At 36.2% G+C, this 23131-nt stretch overlaps 2 protein-coding genes across 2 annotated transcripts; one reads left to right on the forward strand and one right to left on the reverse strand.

Moving 5' to 3' along the window:
- Positions 1-11265: 11265 nt before the first annotated feature.
- On the forward strand, positions 11266-12693 carry LOC110750180 (GATA transcription factor 15). The gene is made up of 3 exons (XM_021950469.2): positions 11266-11822; positions 11917-12048; positions 12143-12693. Exons 1-3 carry the CDS (start codon positions 11802-11804, stop codon positions 12398-12400), a joined length of 411 nt encoding a protein of 136 aa, XP_021806161.1. The 5' UTR covers positions 11266-11801; the 3' UTR covers positions 12401-12693.
- A 5846-nt stretch (positions 12694-18539) lies between these two features.
- Positions 18540-19788, reverse strand: LOC110750290 (hydroxyproline-rich glycoprotein family protein). The gene has a single exon (XM_021950589.2). The coding sequence runs from the start codon at positions 19567-19569 to the stop codon at positions 19015-19017; it is 555 nt and encodes a 184-aa protein (XP_021806281.1). The 5' UTR covers positions 19570-19788; the 3' UTR covers positions 18540-19014.
- Between the last annotated feature and the right edge of the window lie 3343 nt (positions 19789-23131).

The raw sequence follows: 23131 nt of genomic DNA on the forward strand, positions 1-23131 counted from the left end.
AAAGGCAAATTAAGCGCTTAAGACCTTATTTTTAGGATATTTGAACTTTCCTTTCACTTTTCTTTAACCTTGTATTCAGGATTCTGTCTGTGCAATGGATATTTGCTCGTTTTCTTATTAAGTTACTTTTAATTTGAGCCATGCATTACAAATTCAATATAGTTGTTATTGGCATTAAAAAAATATATATATTTTTCTCTTATACTTTTTTAATCCATGCTTTCAATTTTTTCGACGACTTTTTCCGATGCAAGTTATATGCCATAGCAAATAATAACTATTTCTGACAGCGGTTAATTGCAATCGGAAATGAAAATTTACTTCTGACAACAAAAATTATTCGTCGGAAATCGACAACTATTTTCGACAAGCAAAACATGTCGTCGGTAAAATGCAATTATTTCTAACCGCACATAATTGCCCTCGCAAATAAGTGACTATTTCCAAGGGCAGAAACCGCCCCTCAGAAATAACCACGACAATTCCGACGACCATGTGTTTTGTCGGTAATACATCTGGCGCCAAGGCTTCCCGCCTAAAAACAATGTATTTCTGACATCCATAAAGACTTTTTCCGAGGGTACATTAATAGTCGGAAATAAAATGTATCATATTGACATATTTCCGACAGCCAACATTTTTTAGTCGAAAAAATGTCCTTTTGCGACGATATTTAGGGGCCATCGAATAAAGTTTGTCGCAAAAGACCATTTTTTTTGTAGTGCCCGCGCAACTTTCCCCGATATGAATATGAGAGTAATGCTCTCTTATGGCAACCGGTCATTTACTCACAATTGTGTGAAACTTTAGAAACTCACAAGTCTTTTAGTTTACTCCAATATCTTCATTTTACAAGATACTCTATCATTTGCCCACTTGTTGGGAAACAATAGGATGTCTCAATAACAAAATTGTTCATTGTGTATGTACATCTCAGAGAAGAGAAGAACTTAATTAAATTATAGAATCGTGAAGTCCACCTGAACAAAAAGTCACGCAAGAAAATGTGAATGGCCATCATGCGAACCTTGGAGATCAAGTTTTTATTTTTTATTTTTACTAAGATGCTTATCAACTTTGTTCACGCATGATGCATGCATATATGGAAAGGTTATAACTCTTGAAGCTCACATCTTGTGCCACCCTACTAAATCCCAGTGACCTAGTAGCCACACTTTATCTTTCCCATTATTTGTGTAGTGCCGAATCATTCCTAACTCGGAACAATCCGTTGACAAAAAACAAAAAACAAAAAACAAAACAAAAATCCTCATAAGTAGATGCTCAGAAAGCTGGTTCCGTCAGTCAAAGGTTGGGTACACATATAATATGTTTACATTGGAAAGAAATATATCATTTCTTTTGGCCACAGAAAGAATATATCTTTAACTGATTTCTTTTGATATTGCGTAAACAAAAAACAACCAAAAGAGGAAGTCTTAATTTCATACTCTCACATGAGCTGAACTCCTAAATATATTTGATTCTGTGTCATCTTATTTATCTTTTTCTCCTTCATAAAGACAGGTTAGCAAATTTTGAATTTTACTCTGAATTAAACTGTTCTGTTATTGTAATATTATATAAATATTGCAGGTGTGGAATTTGTGAACTTATTAAAATTTGATTTTTACCTCACAAAGTGCTCTGGTTGAAGTAAGACATGGCATAACGGATGTAGAAGGTCTTCAAATTGTAAGACTGGAGTATAAAATGTTATGACGAGTACCTCATTATTTCTGGAAGTGTTGGATATGACTATTTGAATTAGGAATACTTTCTATTTATTTGGGATTGTGCATAGGCAACAACAAATGAAATGAAATCCAATGTCTTTTCCGTATTATTTAGTTTTATTTTATGGGGAACTAACTCCCTAGCTAAGGCTAGGGAGAAAGCTTTTAATATGGGTGTGTAATTTTATTAGTTTGATCCAAACTTAAGCTTTAATGTGAATTTGTAGTTTTTGTTCAAATGGAATTTGTAGTTTTCTTTTTAATTAATTGTTGAATGTTTGATAATCTATTTTATGGGTTCAATCATGTTTTTCCCATTGTGTAGTAAAAACTTTCATGCTTTTAGAAGAGAAGAGAATTACTTAGATTAATAAAATTTTGACGAATATTATTTTTTGATAGTTTGTTGCCAATGGTACAAGTTATGCTTAGAATACTTCTAAAGGAAATTAAAAAGAGCTTTAATTATTTTGAACAATGTTAAGGCCCAAAAAATCTCAAGAAAAGCCCATGCATATTTTAAAGCCCAATGCATTATCATGCTATAAAAACAGCCTAGTCGATACATGCCATGCCATGCCAAGCAAGGCTACAATTTGACACATGGGGGTGGTGGTACACGTTTACCACTTTCACATGCAAACTTGTAAGAATTACAAGGTTTAACAAGCCCAAGCCTACCAAGCCCGCTGCACTGTCAAGCATTATCTAATGCAAAGCCCAAGCCACTGCAATACAACATAGCCCAAGCACAAGCGCGCAATAACACGCGATGCCAAGCAACTCCCTTTTAGTGTCAAATTACACAACAAGCTTAAGTGGGCCCAAGCCACATACATGCCTTGGGGCTTGCTGAGCAGGTTGTGGTGTGGATGGTTACAAGGATTCATGAGGCTCATTAAAGGTTCAAAAGAATGCAGGTTTTGGGCTGCTTGGGAGCCTCAAAATCCAAGCCCATTTTCTTGAGCCCACTAAATGGGTAAGCAGAGAGATGAATTTGTCACTTCACCAGCACCCAACACCTACCCATATGTGCAGCACCTCTCCCATACGACACTAAACCAACCATACGGCACCAAAACCTTATCTTTTCTCCCAAAAACCAACTACCCGGAACCTACATAGAATAAAGAAGCCTTGTCATCTCAACTAGGAGACAAGGGTGCATAGCCAAAGTAGCATTCGCGACCACCTTGATGTCGGAGCAACATGCGTGCATAGAGAGGTGAACTCTCAAAGCCTATAGAAGGGAGAGGAGAAACAGTCGGGGGGAGACACAACCGGGGGACACAGCCAAGGGACACAGCCAGGGAGACACAACCCGGAACACCCAAAAACACCCAAGCCTTAGCCATTCCAAACCCAAAAACAACAATCATTCTTGCTGCCGTACTCTTGCTGCGTGCTCACCCAAAAATACTCCAAGCTTTAGCCATTCCAAACCCAGAAACAACAACCATTCTTGCTGCCGTGCTCACCCCAAAATACCCCAAGCTTTAGCCATTCCAAACCCAAAAACAACAACCATTCTTGCTGTCATACTCTTGCTGCGTGCTCACCCAAAAATACTCCAAGCTTTAGCCATTCCAAACCCAGAAACAACAACCATTCTTGCTGTCGTGCTCACCCCAAAATACCCCAAGCTTTAGCCATTCCAAACCCAGAAACAACAACCATTCTTGCTGTCGTACTCTTGCTGCGTGCTCACCCAAAACTACCCCAAGCTTTAGCCATTCCAAACCCAGAAACTAGCAAACCATGCTTTTGCTGCCGCAACCATGCTTTTGCTGCATGCTTATGTTAAAAGTGGAACCCCAATGCCTTAGTGTTTTAATTGAATTTTCTTTAAACCAAATCTTGCATAAATCTACTTCTCAATCACAATTGTTCTTTTTCAGCTCTGTTATTTTCTTTACACTGCTCTCTGTGGATACGACACTCAGACTTCCGAGCTACACTACTATACGACACCTTCCCTTGGGTTTTGCAAAGTGGTACTAACAAGGATGACGCCCGAGCATGGATAGTTATGATTTCTAATGTTATTTAATGGATTCTAAGTTTCTTTTAGATGAATGTTTATTTTAATTGTTGCCATTTGTTTAAGCTTTTTGACTGATCACCTTAGGGCTTTGCATCTAGTAAATTGGAAGATGAATTTGAGGCAGAACTCGCAATGGAATTCAATTAGCTTCTTGTGATTAAATGTGGTGAATTACATTATTGCTTGACAAAGAATAATGGTTTGCTTGGTTCTCTCGTTTTCTAGAACGTAATGAATCCAACTTGTTAAATTTATGCCTTAACCAGGATAGCTTGCAGGATTGGGTATATGATATTTGTCTGAACTAGAAAAGAATCTTACACTTAAGAGGAAACTATGGTCTAAGTGCCTGAAAAGGACTTAGATACGGGAATTATCATCTAAAGAATCAAAAAAATATGTTGAATGCATTGAAATCTAACTTGGAATGCTTGTGGTTGATTCCGAAACCCTAGACCTTCATCATTGTTTTTCAACCTTAAAATTCAACCTTTTTATTCTCAATTTCTTTGATTAATTTCTTGTTTATTTCGTAAACTTTCACAACAACAATCTCTACAAATTCACTTGCGTATCAGTTAGATTTAATTTAGGTATTCAAATATTAAATTAATTGGAATCCTGGTGGGAACGATACTTGGACTTGTCAAACGTTATACTACATCATTCTTATGCACTTGCAAGGGCAGACCAATGGTCTGTGTGGTTGCCATGTATCCTTGGGGCATAATGTACTCTATAGCACCCTTCACGAGATGAAGGCACTCTATAGCCGAAGGCGTTTTATGGGCTTGTTTTGCCTATTGGGCTTATTGGGCTTTGTGGTCTGAAGAGCCTGGCCATATATGGTATAAACAAGATCAATTTGTTAAAACCTAGATTAGGAGGAATTAAAACTACCTGGGAGAAGAAGAATAGTCGTCGAATATTTGATTCTTGAGAAAGAGAGAGAGATGGGTGTTGAATTGGGACCCTTTTATTTATTTATTTATTTATTATTTTTTTCTGGTGGAAATGTCATACTATTTTTCTTATTATTTATTATATATTTTCTTTTCTTTTATTATTATTTATTTTACTCAAAATTACAAATTTACCCTCATAATTAATGAAAAATTTGATGAACTTCAAAAAACTTAATAACAAGGGCTAAATTGGCAATTTAAATTAATTCAACTCTTAAATTGGCTGACTTTTTAATTTGGAGGGTTAAATTTGATTGGGGTCCTAGTTCAGGAGGGTGTACTGCAATTTACTCTATTTTTAATGTACGTATTATGAATTTATTGGTTAAATCATTACAAAATAGTAATTTTTTTTTTTGTCAACTACAAAATAGTAATAAATTGTAGCAAATGACACGTGGCACTGCAAAGACACAAGAAGAGCAATATAGAAGAACAATAGTGACACTGGGTATTATAAAGGCACTACGAATACACGTGTAACCTTTATAGAGACTTTGCTTAGCACATACATAGTGGTTACATGTGGCATTGTAGAAACATTACAAAGTAAACTATGGGCTCGTTTGTTACACAGGACTGTCTTGGCATGGACTATGCTTAGGGATTGTCTTGGCCTGGCTTGGCTTGGTCTAAATACTTATCCTGCATTTGGTGTATGCTTGAATTAGGACTATATTTTTTTTTTTTTTCAAAAATATCTATATATATGTATATATGTATTTTATAATATAGATAATATATATGTATATATACATACATATATAATATATATAGGTGTATATATGTATATTATAATATACATGGGTATAATACATATACATATATATATATATATATATATATATATATATACAGTTATTCTCTTATCCGGATGTCCGCACGTTATTATCGTGCGGATCCTATTGTAAACAGGCAGGAAAACAGAGAGGGGTAGTACAAAATACACGGCGTCTGCACGATAATAATGTCCGGATGTCCGCATAAGAGAATTTCTGTATATATATATATGTATGTATATTATAATATATAATATATGTATGTATATTATAATATATAATATATATGGGTATGTTATAATAATAATAATATACATGTATATACGTGTATATATGTATATTATAATATAATATATATATATATATATATATGTATATACATATATTATACATTTATAATATATGCGTATATAGGTGTATCTATATATTATAATATATACATGGGTATAATGCATATATATATATATATATATAGGGTGTGTGTGTGTGTATTATAATAGATAATATATATGGGTATGTTACAATAATAATATACATGTATATACGTGTATATATGTATATTATAATATATCTATATACATATATTATACATATATAATGTATATGTGTATATACGTGTGTATATGTATATTATAATACATACATGGGTATGATATATATATATATATATATATATATATATATATATATAAAGCAAAAGGCAGAGAATGGTGAAACATTCAAAATACCAGAAAATGCCCTTGGTTAATGCAAACATTAAGAATTGAAATTATTAATTAAATGAGGATAATATGGTAAATTCACACTTTTTCTTATTTAAAAAAATTTAAAATAAAAGAAAAATTAGATAATGGATCCTATTTTTATGGAAAACAACTACCCATTATCTTTTTTAATTCTAAAATAAAATTTAAATTTTTTTAAAAAAAGCCTCTCGCAAGCGCGAAAGCGCGTGCGGAGAGGCTAGTATATATAAAGCAAAAGCCAGAGAATGGTAAAACATTCAAAATACCATAAAATGTCATTGGTTAATGCAAACATTAAGAATTGAAATTATTAATTAAATGAGGATCCTATGGTAAATTCACACTTTTTCATATTAAAAAATTTTAAAATTAAAAGAAAAATCAGATAATGGTTCCTCTTTTTATGGAACACAACTACCAATTATCTTTTTTAATTCTAAAATAAATTTAAATTTTTTAAAAAAAAAGCGAGAGAGGCTAGTGTATTATAATATATAATATAATATTAGGGTTGAAGATATATTGTGGTAGTTCTGATTTTCAGAACTTTGTGGAAGAAAGCGTCAACTGCCGCACGATGGCAATTTTTGTGCAGTTATCATCTTTTACATCACTTTAGTACGAATTTCTTTTACCGGTGGAGTGTTGTTAAAAGTTTAAGCTGAAGTTAAAATCTTGGATTTATTGTGAACAAAAGCAGAGCTGCTAAACGAACCCTAAAATTAACTGAATACACCCTACTGCCGAACTATTTACTGAATTACTAATTTACCCTAATATAAAATTACCAAAAAGGATATATTTAATTGTGAAACAAATGTAATTTTAATAAGTACACCCTACTTACCATCTTCAACCCTAATCAAAGAAATGTTATCACATACTGATTCCAGTATGCAACTAATAAAAGAAAAAAAACAAAAACAAAAAAAACAAAAGAAACCCCGGCACCTTGGCTTCATTTATACTTAATTTCAAGAGAGGGCAACATTCATCTTCCATGGGAACACACCCAGGCAAGCCAAATAGCATGGTGACATGAATTTGGCTCATATAAGTAGGAAAGCTCTTTGAGATTGATTGAGATGGAAATGGCACTGTCTTGGATTTAGTTGACATGATGAATAAAAGAATACAAGTGCTAGCCCACTTGATGTACGATGGTCAAGATGATAATCTGGGGGTACGGCAGGGGGTTGGGTATCTTGATAAATTTTCGGGGCCTTGGGTGGGGTTGGGTACAAAGGGATGTGTGGGAGGGAGGGTGTAGAACTTGGAGATGGGTGGTGGTGGAGGAAGGAATGGGCGGGCTACGGGTGGGGGTTGGGTGTGGAGGCGGTTGTGGGAGGAGAGGGAGAGTGAAGGGCTGGGTAGGTTTTTATATAGGGTGGTGCTAGAGGCACCAACTTTGGGCACCACCTTGGGTACCAACTCTCTAATAGAGGTGGAGCCCGCCAATACCACAGGTCCCACGCTCTATTAGAGAGTTGGTGCCCAAGGTGGTGCCCAAAGTTGGTGCCTCTAACATTTTCCTTTTATATATTTTAGTTTTATGAATAAATATTTTCAATTATTTCATTTGTATAAGGTATAACGTGGGTATTTTTGGTATTTAAATAGGGTGTACTTAGTTAATTTTATATTTTGATTTAAATATTATGGTGTACTTAGATCTTAGGGTGTACTCAGTTAACTTTAGGATTCGTTTAGCAACCCTCAAGCAGAAATGGGTCGAGGAGATTCACTAAATTTCAATTTTATTCAACAAGGATGATTCATTAGTGGCATTTATATTGTAGCCATCCCTTAAAAACACTATTAATTATCAAATCATATGGACAGTAAAGCTAATTATTTTTTAGTGAAATTAGCTAAAATAGCCCCTTTTCACTTCTATTATAAGTGAGTAATGCTATTTGGACATACAATATTGACCACCTTAGCTGACCACCTTATGTGGCAACGGATGTGTCATGTCATGTCAATTAATGAATGTCCGGAGCTTCATCAACAAACAATTGAACGAAAGCATGATTTGGCCGGAGCTTCTATAATGAGGGGTATATTTTGAGGGTTCGATTCAGTCGTTCAATACAATTGATCGAATGACTATTAAGAACTCCCTCTAACAGTTCAATTTCTAAATTTTTATTTGTTGAGAAGTATCCACGCAAATAATCACTCAAATGGAAAACTATGGAACTATTTGATTATGATCACCATCATTTATTAGTGTCCCCAGGCTTTAGCGCCCTCTCTCTCTCTCTCTCTCTCTCTCTCTCTGAATGACCTCCAGAAAAAAGTTGATAACTTGATTAGTGATGAGATTGGGCCATTCAATCACTGTTGTTTACTGGACTGGACTGGAGTGGACCCTCCAGAAGTCTCTGGAGTAGCCTGGGGTTCCTACTTGAGAATGAGGTTAAAATCTTATATAAGGCTTTGACTGTGTGACATTTACCAAAATGAACATGGAAAGTGAAAGAAGGTTAATTAGATGACCTGGTCTGGTCCTGTGAAAAACATAAAAATAGTATATACACTTGTTTGTAAATTGTAGATATCAAGACAGATAGATCATAAAACTCAAAGGGCACCATCGATTTACACACAAAAAAACAATTTCAGACAGACCAGGAAAACGATGTTTGACATTTTTTTGACCAGCAAAACGATATTTGCAGCGATTTTATTTCTTCCCTTTTATCTTATTTTAATTATGTTTTTGTACACATGTGAATGGGATGTGCCCCTTTTCAGCGCACGCCCAGAGAGCCAGACCCCAACCTATTTTTGTCTAAATTGCAATTTGCATGAGAGAGAGAGAGAAACCGCAGACTCAGTAGCAGCAGCAGCAGCCAAGCTAATTCTCTGATATATTCAATACTTATCTTAAATATTATTATTTTAAATAAATAAAAACAGTAACAAAAGGGTGAAAGTTGAAAAGTAGAAAATGGAAAAGAAAAGAATCTGTGGTCTGTGTCTGTGTCTGTGTGGTCCATGGTTTGATTGGCTGGCCTCAGCCTGGACGGAACACAAACAAAGGCGCCCCATGAGCTCTCATTTTCCTTTACTATCATATTTCATATGTTTTTGTCTCTTGTTTGTTTCCTTCCGATCTACTGTCTACACACACATGCAGACCTAAGCGGCTGAGGTTTAAAAGGCCTATAACTATAAACCCTCCCTCTCTCTCTCTCTCTTGCATTTTTTGTTTGTAGCTTAATGTTGTGGACGTGGAACTTTTGGGTGATTTGATTATATATTTGTATGTTAATGAGATGAGATTAGGATTAGAAAGAGGATGATGGATAAGCTAATCCTTGAGATTGTGGCTTTTTTGGGAGCTACTTGGGTAATTGAGTGCCACTCACTAGCCGCCTTTTTTGTACTTGTGATCCATATGTTTCTACTAGATTTATCTATCCAACTCCAAAAACAAAACAAAACAAAACAAAAACATATCGTTTCTTTTCTCCTCATTATCTGCCATCTTGGATTTGGATATTGGTGTACTGTAAATTCCTCTTTTCAAGTTTTGTGATTTAAAGTATGTAACAATTTCATGTTTTTTTTTGTTAACTGACAAAAATAATTCTTAAAGTGACGAATTCTTAGCTTTACACCATCAGTTTATTCTCTTGTTCAAGTGGACGTCATATCGATAACACGTATATTAATGGAGACCATATACATAATAAATAAGAAGTTTTGCATATGTGGCATCAACATAGCGTCCATGTAAGCAAAAAGTTGCCTCATCAAGTGGAGAATAAGTGCCCTATAGAAAAGTAACAGTTCATTTTATAATTTTATAGACTAAAGAGAATGATGTAACTCAATTTCCTCCCTAAAATCTAGAGTTCATATTGAGAACATAAGACTTTTCCCCTATAAATATATTTGCTTACCAAAGAAATCAATAATTTGACTTCCTTTTTTTCTTTTGTGAAGGTTAGGAAGGGTGAGGGAGTTTTTCTCACACACACTATCAAAGTGTTATAACAGTTCGAATATGAGATCACTATTATACCCTATGCAAGTAAATTTCTTTTTTAATTGGGCTAGACCCCGTGAGAATAATTTTTTGTTGTTGTCGAGAAAAGGCGATAATAATTTATTAGATCAACTTAAAAAATACAAAGAGAGCAATTCCAATAGTAGTATAACATATATAGGTAAAATTTCCCATTAACTTGAGCTAGCTGAAGAGTTGAAAAGATCTAGAGAGAATAAATCGCAAAGATAACTTGTCTAAAATCCCTATCTTTGTTGTCTTAGATCAAGTCAATTATAGCAAGGACAAAACTCACGACTAACGCAATCTAATTAAGTGAGGTAAACTGTTGAAATTTAAATTTTTGGTTTTTTCTTTTTACATTCCATCATAGTCTGAACTCAAGTATATAAATGGAAGCTACAGTAATGGGATCCCCCCGAAATAAATTGGAATCTGAGGTGTATGGATCACAGAATCAAAGCAATTAACCCTTTAAAAAATATATATAGAAATTTCATGTGGGTTTTTGCCATTTTGGTTTTTTGCCGCCAATGCAAAAACATATTGAGCCCCAAAAAACCCAAAAGGGGTTTCAGGGGTTTGACCTATCAAACGGTGGACGGTGCAGAAGCAAAGCAAAGCAAAAGCATCAAATCTCTGACTCATCGTATGGTGAGTCGTAGTGTTAAGCTTGCACATCATCCATTCATTCCTTTCTTTCTCTTTCTTCTCCCATACATACCCCAATTGCTTTCCCATGAATTATTATTATTATTATTATTATATATGTTCTGAAAATTTAAAGAAGAAACCAATGACTTGAATTTTTGTCACTCAGATATGGCGCCCTTTTTGTTCATTTCACCAACCTTTTGGCGGGTTGGTTCCGTTGGATCAAAATGACAAGATGTGTTTTTAAAGCCACCGGGGGCATTTTGGTCATTTCAAAACACCCGGGCTAGGGTTTCGCGTCTCATTTATATAAGGAGGCAATTTTTAGATCTGCTGCGGCTGGTGCTTTGTGTGTCGGTTCGATTCTTCTTCATTTTTGCTTCACTGCGCAGTACTCTCTCTCTCTCTCTCTCTCTCTCTCTCACACACTCAGAGAGACACTCTCTCTTCTTCTCTATCGTTTTCTCTCACCGCATGTCGGTTTAGTTTCGTGTCTAGGATCATCATACCAATCACCACAGAGCTCCATTGCTTTCGTTAACCACAGCCGCTCTGTTTTTCTCTCTCTCTCTCTCTTTTTTCTCTGGGTCTTTTTGGGTTCTGGTTAGGTAAGCTATAGCTCTCTTTGATCTTGTCCTCTGATTTGTGGCTACTATCCTCCTTCAATCTTTGGCACAACCCTCTGATCGATCTGTTTTTCTCCGATCGCTCTGTTTTTGAACAACTAGGGTTTTCTGAGTCCCTTCAGACTCCTACTTGAGCTGAAACAAATTGGTCTAATTCGTGAAGGCCCAGTTTGGTGTTTCATTCGTTCTCATCTGGGTTTGTCTTAGATCTTCAAGATAGCAGATAGAAAATGTTGGATCCAAGCGATAAAGTGAGTAATTTGATCCAGAGCTTTCATTCGATCTCTTTTCTTATTTTGATCCAAATAGCTGCTGATCAGATCGTTTTTTGTTCTTGTGTTGCAGGGATCAGAGTCCGAGGAGATGAATATCAAAACCCCAGATGTGGGTTCATCCGAAGAAGGCCATAAGAAGACCTGTGCCGACTGCGGAACCTCCAAAACTCCTCTATGGAGGGGAGGCCCAGCAGGCCCTAAGGTCATTTTAGCTCCCAAAAACCCTAATTTATTATTCAAAATTTCTCATTCGGGTTTGATCTGATTTCTGATTTGTGTCTTCTCATGTTTCACAGTCGCTATGCAATGCGTGCGGGATCAGAAGCAGGAAGAAGAGAAGGGCCATTCTGGGCTTGAACAAAGAAAACCCCAATGATAAGAAGGGCAAGAGAAACAAGCAGCTAGGCGATGGTTTGAAGCAGAGGCTGTTGGCTCTGGGAAGAGAAGTTTTGATGCAGAGATCGACGGTGGAGAGGCAGAGGAGGAAGCTCGGGGAAGAAGAACAAGCGGCTGTCCTACTGATGGCTCTTTCATATGGCTCGGTCTATGCTTAGTCTCTCCATCATTAGAATAATTAGTATAAATAATAAGATTAAGATATAGTTTTTAGGAGAATGGCAATTCTAACCTCTATTTTTCAGTGTAACTTCCTCCCTCCCCCCTATCATCTGTCTCTTTCGTTAGTGAAATTTACTTTGTTCTTTATTTTTGGTAGCTGCCCCTTTTGAAGCCTCATGTACTAAGTACTAATTTTGGGCTTTTGGAGAGTGATTGAGCAAGTGTAAGATTTTGGAGATCTTGTTCTATTTTTGCTGACATAAAATTCCTACTACTAGTATTCATTTTCGGTCTCGTGTTTCTTCTCTCGTTTTGTGCCCAATAATTTTTTTTCTGTTTATGGCCCATCATCAAATACCAACCCTCCACCCAGAAGAGGAGAAAAAGAAAGTTCCCTGTACTGAGAATGTTTTCATTCAATTTTCCTTTTTGTTCTGTTTGGCACCTGAGAAAATCAGATAAAGGGTATGAAACTTTAAAGATCCAAACATAATTCAAGAGGGAATCCGTCTTCCATCTGATCTCATTGAGATGAAATCTTTTCGGAGCAAATCATGTGTGGTGGTCAAAGATGTTTTTTTTTTCTGGGTTTTATATTTGAGAGGGAAAATCAAATAAACATAAAGAGGGGTTGCAATTCTCCAAGTCTATGGGGTGTGCATAGAGGGAAATTCAAAAGGAGTCGAATATTTTAGCGGGTGTTTGACTTTTTAGAAAGATGAAAGGGAAAGAGAGAAATATTGTGTTCAAATCTAAATAATCTTGTCAACGAGTGTAAAAAGAGTAAATTTTGTGTTCAAATATAATTAATCTGTTTTCACACAGAAAAAGTGGAATTGCAGCCATGCATTCATTTTCAGATTTCATCATCATTATAATTATAATTGTTGGCGAACGAGGCCCTAGCCATAATTTAGCTTCATAGGTAGGAGGACAGGAAATCAAAGGGTTCCCTTTTCCCATTCTACCCAAAAGGCAATGCCCATCATGTTCTTTTTCACTGTCTGGGAGTTTCCAGCTCCTTCCAGTCTAAACATCATGATTTCTAAATAGCTTGTTGTGAGCCGTGTTCTGGTACATTTTGAGCCACCTTACAAGCCTAGCTACCTCTAAACTCTAGCAATGGCTGCAGAAGAAAAATTAACCCGTGCGTCTGAGGAATTTACTCATATTAAGTGCTATCCCCGTTATATACAAGTTTTTATGCATATTGTTGATGAAATGCGAGTCAAAGCAACTGTTCCCTCATATTGTACAATTTGTAAGTGGAGACCATGAATATATGCAGAACGCTTAAAGATGGTTTCAATTATTTTTGGTGCAAATGCATAAACATTTTGCATGTGTATGCTTGTTTTATCTTTGAAAAGATTTCTCCCACCAAGTTGGCCAGCTTTCTATGTTTCCTTGTTTTGTGACTTGTGTCATTGATATAGAAGATTCAACCGATCAAAGAATTGGTATAATATGTTTAAAGTTGGAACCCCATTTTGTAGTTGGTACCTTAAAGCTAAGCACTATAGGGATAGGCACTATTTTTCCACTTTTTTTGTGTGAACATTATTATTTTACGACTACTTTGCTAGATGGTGCATGGTTGTTGAAAGCTCAAACTTCAATTTAATTATTGTTTTGTGCCGGCTTGATGTTAGAATGTCAAGTATCTAATCTAAAATCAATTAGCAATAAGTGGAGAAGTTCAAGATTACTTAAACTACTAACTAATGCAAGGTTTTTCGTTTTTTATAGGGCTGGTTACAATTCGATATCTGAGTCTTGTCTTAGATTTACTAACATGACATCTGAATTGATATCGTAAGCACTGGAGAATGAGGGACCGACAATGAACTACTGAGAGGTTCTACTGACATGAGTGGTTCATTGAGATCAATGATTCAGAGTGGTGGAGGAGAGACAAGGAAATGACAACGGCATGGAGAGAGAGGAGGAGAATAAGATGAGCTTTCTCCAGAAAAAACGTCGCCAAACTCGACTGGTCAGGTTCGTCCAATTTTGGGGTTTTGGCAATAGGAATGCCCGCCCCAGATTGAATGACTTGACATATTTCGCAGAACAAAATTTATATACTACGTAGTCTACGTATGATGTCTTTATCTTAAAATCAACCTCATTCCTTTGGACGCCTCCCTTAAAATGAAAATGCACTCCATCCATATTGAAAATTATGACCTAAACCACGCGTGCAATTTCAAGTGCTTTGTGACTGTCATATAATTTTCTAATCAAAGTTTTGAGGTTTCCACTCCTCAGTAGAACTGAATTTACTGAACACTCAAAAGCACCAGGGCTCAACAAATTCGATAGTAAGGGCCTTATTTAAGGCTCATATATGAGGTTCTATCTTTTAATCGTTAAATTAAATTAACCAATTTAATCTGACGGTTAATTAATTTGATACCATTAATTTAATTTGGCGGTTAATTAATTTGATCAAATGGTAGATAGGGCCTAAGGCCCTCACTATAGAGTTCCACATTTAAAGTTCAGCTATATAGGTTGGTCCATGATAGACCAAAGACTTAGAAATAGCCCAACATCATCCCAAGAGATCAATTGGCTGAAGCTCAATTTTTTGGGTCGATAAGTTGTGTGTGGTGGAGAGAGAGAGTTAGACGTTGGCTGATACTTGATGATCAAGAGCCCAAACAGCACAGCCCCAAGAGATTAATTAACTTGTGTTAGATTGGGTCTTGGGTGGGACCCATGAATCTCCAATCATACCCCGACCCTACCCCATCCCTTTTTCGTTTAACCTACTTTTGGAAGAATTTGATCTCATTCATTATTTTTGGTTAACAACAAAAAACACCCTACAAATTTGGGGTGGTTCTCAATATGGATCCCGAGGTATCAATTTTATCAATTTACATCCTTATGTTTTCAATATCGTCAAGTTCATTCTTTCGTTAAGTTAACCATAGGGTCAATCATTAAATGTTAACGTATCTACTGCAGGACCTACCTACTAACCAACCCGTTTCTAAAAAAATTTATATAAAATGATAAAATAACATAAATTTAGAAAAAATAAACTTAAAAAATCTCAGCCCCTCCCCAAGCCAACAAACCCAATGCCCCATGTTCACCCCCTCTCGCCCCGCACCAACCCTAGCCATCATCCATTTCTCTCTTTGGCGTCGACTCTGTGGCAGAACACCAAAACCCAATTCGAGTAAGAACTAGTCTCGATTCGGCTCACAAAAGAACCAAGGCCCCAAAGTTGTCACTTCAAACCAGCAACTGCTGCAGATCATCGAGCTCGAAAATGGAGGAGGCCAAAGTCGCGGCGTACTACGACGAGTTGACTCGGTGCGGCGAAGGGGCCGCCAGATTCAAGCAAGGCCTGAGCTTCTCTTCAGCAAGCACAGATTCAAAAAACCCCTTTGTGTGCGATTTAGCGTTGCCTTATTCGTCGTCTTCCTTCCTCAACAAGTTCGTCAAGGCCTCTAGCCCGAAAAAGGAGTCGGAGCTCCAAAAGCAAGCCCAAATCGAGTGGGACTGAGAGAGAGAAGAATGGGGATTGGGGTTGGTGCGGGGCGAGAGGGGGTGAACAGCCTGTGGGATTGTACATGAACTTTTTTGTGGACGGGATTGCACTTGAGGAGCAATGGGCTCTTGTTATTCAGATCTTCTTCCACAAACTCAAAGGGGATGCCTTTTGTTTTCAAGGCCAGTTCCACTCTCATTGTGTAAAGGCTAAGCCACGATCCATGCAGGGTCACCTTGTTTCCTTCTACCATCTCTCTTTCACATTTCTTTTTAGTTTTGGATTGGATGTTGGACTCAAATGTTACTGCAGCTTTTTATAGAGTTCTGCGATCGAGCTGATGCCAAAGAGAGAGAGGGATGGGGGCTGAGATTGGTGCGGGGCGAGGGGGGTGAACATGGGGCACTGGGTTTGCTGGCCTAGGGAGGGGTTGTGATTTTTTAAGTTTATTTTTAAAAAATTTATGTTATTTTATATAAAAAAATTTAAGAGCTGGTTGGTTAATAGGTGGGTCCCAAAGTAGACACACGATTGACCACACGGTCAACTTAACGGAAGGATGAAATTAGACAATGTTGCAAATGTAAGTGTGTAAATTGATATTCTGGGGTTTATATTGAGAACCACCCCAAACATGCAGGGTGTCCTTTGTCATTAGCCATTTATTTTATTTTATTTTATTTTTTATGCAGTTGATCTCATTCATTGATACGGTTGAATTTTTTTATTTTATTTATGCAAGTGATAATTTAAACTTCTTTAAATTAAGATAATTTACTGGAGAGGAGATTCGGACTTGACTACAAGGAGGACAAACACACTGTCCTAACCTACGTCTGCAAATACAGTTAATTAGAGTATAGATTCAAAACAAATTTAAACTTGGGTCTTTAATCTCAGACTAATTAACTGTTTAAGCTCTAAATCATCATTTTATACTATAAATTATCCACCTTATCAGTTAACATTAAACTTAGATTCATCTGTGATTGATGACCTTTGTCATGTGATTATTTTTGTGTTTTCGGGGTCAAAAGCCATTTGATTGTCAGACCCAAAAAGAAAGCCATTTGATTGTTTAATGGGGGACTCGAATATCGATGCAGAGAGAGTGTAGCAATCTCTATCTTGCAGTGTGTGAGTGCTTGTGCTTAGGATGCCATGCCAACTTGGATGGACCACCCCCCACCCCCCCAACCCATTACAATAATATGTGCCCTCCAGCTAATTGTTCCCGCACCCTCTTCAATCTACACACTACTTCTAGACACCCACACACACCCTTTGCTTTTTATTATTACTTGTCTTTTTAACTACAAAATGCAAATTACACATTTCTAATTCAAATAGTTAAGAACAGTTATTCTTATATTCGAAGATCCTTAATTAAATCAAGCACTGTCGTCAAAACTCTTCTCATGAGACAATATATCGCGATACTATCATGGTTATGTTAAAGAGTTGAGACCAAAACTCTCCTCATCCTAATTTCTTTGTCCTGGTTATCATTTTCATTTATAAACTATGAAATTATAACCTTCTAAAGCGAAGGGAAAGTTTCAGCCAGCATGGTCGGTGGATCTAACGATTTACCATTGAATTTTGATATCTGAAACGAAAACCCTTCCAATTGATGCTTTCATATTCCTGTTTTTGTTATAAAGAAGGGGGCAAAGCATGATGCAACCTTTTGCACATGGAACTAAGAAAAGGGACGACTATCTATGGATGGTGCACCACTTTCATAAAAAAGAAAGCACTGTGGAAATTGATCTAGTATCTCGCCCAAAGTGGAGTTTTTTTTAGCCTTTTCTATTCCTTTCTGTAGAGAAATAGGTGCCTCCTCCTCCTTCTCCTTCTCATCATATTTTGATTGATTCAGCACACAGACACGTACTGTTTGGCAGTGGCATAGTTATTGTTAGCTCAAGAATACTAAATTGAGAAACTTGTGTCAGAAAATCAGCATCTTCCAGATCTTTTCCATACTTAAAATTGGCTTTTAATATATATATTTTTTATACAAATGATAATTTATTTTAAACTAATTTAAACTATGAAGAAGGGAATTCGAACTCGGGTGCTGATGATATGAAACTCTCACAAGGTTTAATAAGGAGCAGACCCAATTTAGTTTGGAATTTGGGAAATTTGGAAGTTGTAAAAGGTCATTATCCCAATTTTGACCAATAAATGCATCATTTCATGCAAAGCTAAGGCCCTCAGCAAAACATGGCATGATGGCATCTTTTATCATAAAAAGAAGAGACTATATATTGGCTAAGTTAGCGGGTCCGGTGCTTACATGATAAACAGCCAGAGCCACCCGCAAGTGCGTTATACTTGGGAACCTGTCCATCAATCAAATATTGATTTATCGGTCTCTAAAGAGCGCATGTTTGTGCCCTAATTTAATTATAAATAAATAAATGTCGACATGATATTAGCCAAGTTATTTAAATCAAATCGGATGCAGTCTTTATTTTGCATTTGAATTTGAATTTCTTCTATATAATTTAAATTATATTAAAGTAGAATATCGTATGTATAAAAAAATAAAATAAATAAAAATGAAGAAGAAGAAGAAAAATGGTTGACATCGGGTCCTCTCTCTTGTGATCCAACTATGAGCAAAAAAATGGTACAATTTTACTTTTATTTCCATAATTATAATTTATATTAACCAAATAACATTACGTACAAATTGCCCATCAAAATTACAACAGATCAACCTACCAAGGCAACTAAATGCAAAGAGAAAAATTACAGACACAGAGAGAGAAAGAGTGGGAGAGAATTACTTCCCATCTGTATTCTTCCAAGCTTTAATTTCCGGGGCCAGTGCGCCACAGAAACCTCTGTTGCCTTTGCTCCCCATCAACCTCTGTTCCACAAGGGCATTCTCGGAAATGTAAAAACAGGAAAACCCAGCCAGCCACAGCTCCCAAAGTCTCAAGCTTTCTTCTTCATCTTCATCTTCACTTGTTTGTAATAAGATCAAGAATTGAATCAAGACGCTCTCTTTCTCTCACTCTGCACATTCCCTAGATCTGCCAACCTGCCACATTATTAATCCCACCTTGCTTTCTTTTTCCTTTTCCGTCAAAACAAACAACTTAGAACAGAAAACAGAGCAACACTGACAACACTGTAAACTAATGGGTAGCTGCTAGTCATCAGCTGAACTGAGCTGGATGACGTAGAGTGAGGAGGAGGGTTATAATAGTAAAACGGAAAGTACGGCACAATTGGGTTCGGTGGTGGCGGCACAGGGTAGTTCTTGTTATTGGGCGGCGGATAAAACGCTCCGCTTCCGCCGCCGCCGCCACCACCACCTTGCGGAGGCGGGTAGTAGTAGTAAGTGGGCTGAGCCGGAGGCGGAGGAGAGTAGTAGGTGGTGGCGGAGCTCGGCGGCGACGGAGGAGGTGGACAGTTGGAGGATGACGACGGCGGAGAAGGCGGGGGAGATGAAGGTGGAGGAGGAGGCGGAGATGGAACTTGGCCACATGGGTTTTCGCATAGGGAGCACATTGTGCATTCGATCTGTTCCTTGGAGGTCACCTTCGGCTTTGGTGATGGTGAAGACATCGTTGTGGTTGAGGCCATCATCACTAAAAGCATGATGAGACTCAATTGGGTTTTATGAAAAGTTTTCATCTTTAGAAGCTGGTAGCTAAGAGAGATCAAGAACAAAAAGAAAAAGGAGAGAGAATTTGTTGGTTTTTTTGGGTATGAGTTTTTAGGGTGGTTTAAATTTTAGGGATGGTTTTGAGAAATGGAGGAGCGGGGGAGAGACTGTGGGAGGTTGAAGGCTTTAAGAGGGGGAGGGAGGGGGTGTGGGTGGTAATAATGTCTTGTCTTTGAAGCTACACCACATCTTTATTTTTGAACAATGACTTAAATAAGTAGATATAAAAGGGGGTGAAATGAGTATTAATTTTTTTTTTTGGGGTCGACATGTTAGAGGAAGCTTAAAGTTGTAAAAAGATAGACACCGACCGACGCGTTTTACTTTCACAGAAAGTGGTCAGATTACTCGGAACATAAAAGGGCAAAAATCCACACTTTGAAGTTAGCTACGTATAATTTTTGGGGGTATCCTATTTCCCCTAACTGCGGCTTAACTTAAGCGTAGCACAAGTGACGTGTATAACATTATTTCAGTTGCATTGTTTGTAATAGTTCTTGTGCTAGCTGACATGTGACGAAATGTAGTATTTATATGCAATGTTCAGCTGAGTTTAGAAGCTTCATGTTGTTTTCAAGCACACGAAAATATGTACTATACACATGTGAGTTATGTAAAGTTTAATTCTTATTTGTAATGATGGAAATTATGAATTGGGCGACGAGATCAATTAGTACATAGAATGAACGAACTCTTTAATCGATCTAGTTTCTAATTTGTTGATGTTTTAAATAGCGAGATTCACAAACTTTATGATTTTATATACGTTGAAGTTAAGAATCATAATATAATTCACATTTCTCGTAATGGTGTTGTAGTGAAATGACTTGGGAATCCTTTTGGTATTAGTACTTGGTTAATAATCAGCTGCTAATAAGTGTTTGGCAGTGAGATTGGTGTTTAAAAAAAGTGAAAGAAAACGGTAGAAGTTTGAGGAAAATTTGCAGAGTCATAGTTGTTGGGCCTGACTCTTGTACACATGCGTTCATACGTGGAAGGGATAAAATTGTGTTGGCATTTTGGTGACGAAGCCGTAAAGAAGACGCAATCTACACGTGGTGCATGGTCTCTTCTTCCTCTTAATTCAGTCAAACTAATACTGAACTTAACTGGATCAAAAATCTACTTGGCCTCTTCTGGTTTTTGGTATGGAAAATGCTAGAGGCATCAACTTGGGGCAATTGCATAATAAATATAAAATAAGAGAGAAAAACAAATATTTAAACAGCAAATAAAGTGAGCAAATAATGATGAGAAAATGAGTTGTTAAAGAACTCAGAGATATGGGCCAGCTGGCATGGCAGCAAATAAAAGATTCTGTTTCTTATTTGGTTAGAAAATTGATACATTTCTATTGGGACATCAATTCGGCCCAACCGATGAAATCGGTTGAGTAAAAAAATTAGTTTGGTTTTGATTAAGAAAAAGTTAAATGGTTTGAAAATCAAATGGGACCGCATATGATTTGGTTCGGTTTGATTTTAAACTTTTATAGACCGACCTAAATCAAATCGGACTGTTTTTATGTGTATATTTATTTATTTATATTATATTTTATATGTGTATTGAAATTGAAATTTATATTATATTTTACCTGTCGAATTAGGTAATAACTATATATGGATATTTGAATTGAGCTATATTAGTTATTGAAATTTGAAGTTTTATAGCATGTTGAGCTTTATGATGGTTTCATACTCTAGAAAATAATTTACGTATGAAGCAAGTTGTGAATTTATTGCTTGTAATTTGGCTAAGAATGTTGAAAATTTGCAAAAAGAAAGAGAATTGGGCTTAAGCCCAAATCGGCCGAACCAAACCGAACAAAACCGTCCTAAATTAATTCGGTTTCCTTTATGACTTTTCTCAAAACCAAACTGTTATAATGTAATTTATTCAGTCGTAGTTTTGAGATGAAACCGATCTAATCCGAACCGTGCTCACTTCTAATTTCTATTTTCCAGCATACTATGCTATCTCTGTATCTTGTATTTAAATAGATTTATATTTTCAACCATCAATCTTTACCACCTGTATCTATTGAAATGAAAATATAAGAAAGTGGCTGCAGAAACAAGCAAATTATGGTGAACTAGCTCAACGCAAGTTTGAGAGCTCCAAAAATTGGGTGGATCGGTTGAGCCATTTAAGACCACCTCCCCATGGATTTTTAGATAATGCCATTGCCAGGGTCGCAATGGGAGAGTGCAGTGATGCATTTTTCACGCCGCTAACTATCAATGGCACACGAAAAAAGAACACATCAACCCTAACATATTCTTCTGCATTATATACATATATAATAATATGTGCCAACCGGCCAACAACCAACTCCCTTAGACAAGTTCAATAAAAATGGAGTAATTTTTGAGTGCAATGATGACATCAATTCGTCGAATTAGTAATTCACTTATATTATAATATATTAATTTTGAGTCGTAACAGTCAGTTGAAGTACGATTTTGCAAAATTACTGCTAAAAATGAATTATAAGTTGCATGTTTTTAACTAACTTATAAAATGAATTTGTATCGTGTAAAATGTGTTTGGATTTATTATTATCAGCACGATCACAATCCACATGGGACTTTCCAGGCTGTTTTAAGTGGCGACAATACAATTGATAACTGCATTCTCCTTTACCAAATTACTCTGTTTAGACCAAGAAGTGTCTACAAGAATCATTCAAAATGTCGGTTCTTTTGCCTCTTTGAATTTATTCCAACATATGTTTTTTTTTTTTGGTGATTAATAATTGACATGCTGTGGAATATTAGTTAAGATTTTCTTTTACAGAGGTTTCAAAGAATCCACCGATTCAGCACTTTGCTAATGAAAAGGTGAAATGATGATGATGATGCGCATAATTAACTTCAAATTAGAAGAGGGAAATAATGGTGACCAAAAGCAAAGAATCTAAGATTTTTCTGATCATCTTTCGCTTCTTTTTTCTAACTAGGTGTCCAAAAGGTTAGCTTCTACATCGTTCATTTGTCATAGTATGAGTCATGATTCATGATACCGAGAGAAATTCTCATGCACTGGCGAATCTAGGAATTTTTTAACGGAGGTGCAATTTTGAAAGACTAAAAACTCATTGTGGAATGAACATCTAAGGTTTTTACCTAGATTGACATTAGGTCTCTTCATGCATTCATATCATATATGAAAAATTGTTTTATGTAAAAATATTGACTAAGTATAAAAAATGGTTTTTCGAAATAATCATTTTCTTAAGATAATTTTTGGCAGCTTTTATTACTTACACACCAAATAAGAAAACTTGATTTTATGAGATTTTAGTATGAAGTATATATTGACTTAATGAGCCATTATTTTTAGCCTAAATATTTTGCACTAAAACCGATTTTTCATATTTTGATTTGATAGGAATTTGATTTTCTATTATTTTTATTTGAATCCAAATGGGGGGTTCTACCTTATTTACATTGTCAACTTAAGTAAATGTCTTTGTCCTTTACTTTCATTTATTATTATATTACTCCATTTACTTAAATGTTGGAAATGGAA

Source organism: Prunus avium, chromosome 1, assembly GCF_965620075.1.
Source record: "Prunus avium chromosome 1, drPruAviu1.hap1.1, whole genome shotgun sequence".
Classification (NCBI taxonomy): domain Eukaryota; kingdom Viridiplantae; phylum Streptophyta; class Magnoliopsida; order Rosales; family Rosaceae; genus Prunus; species Prunus avium.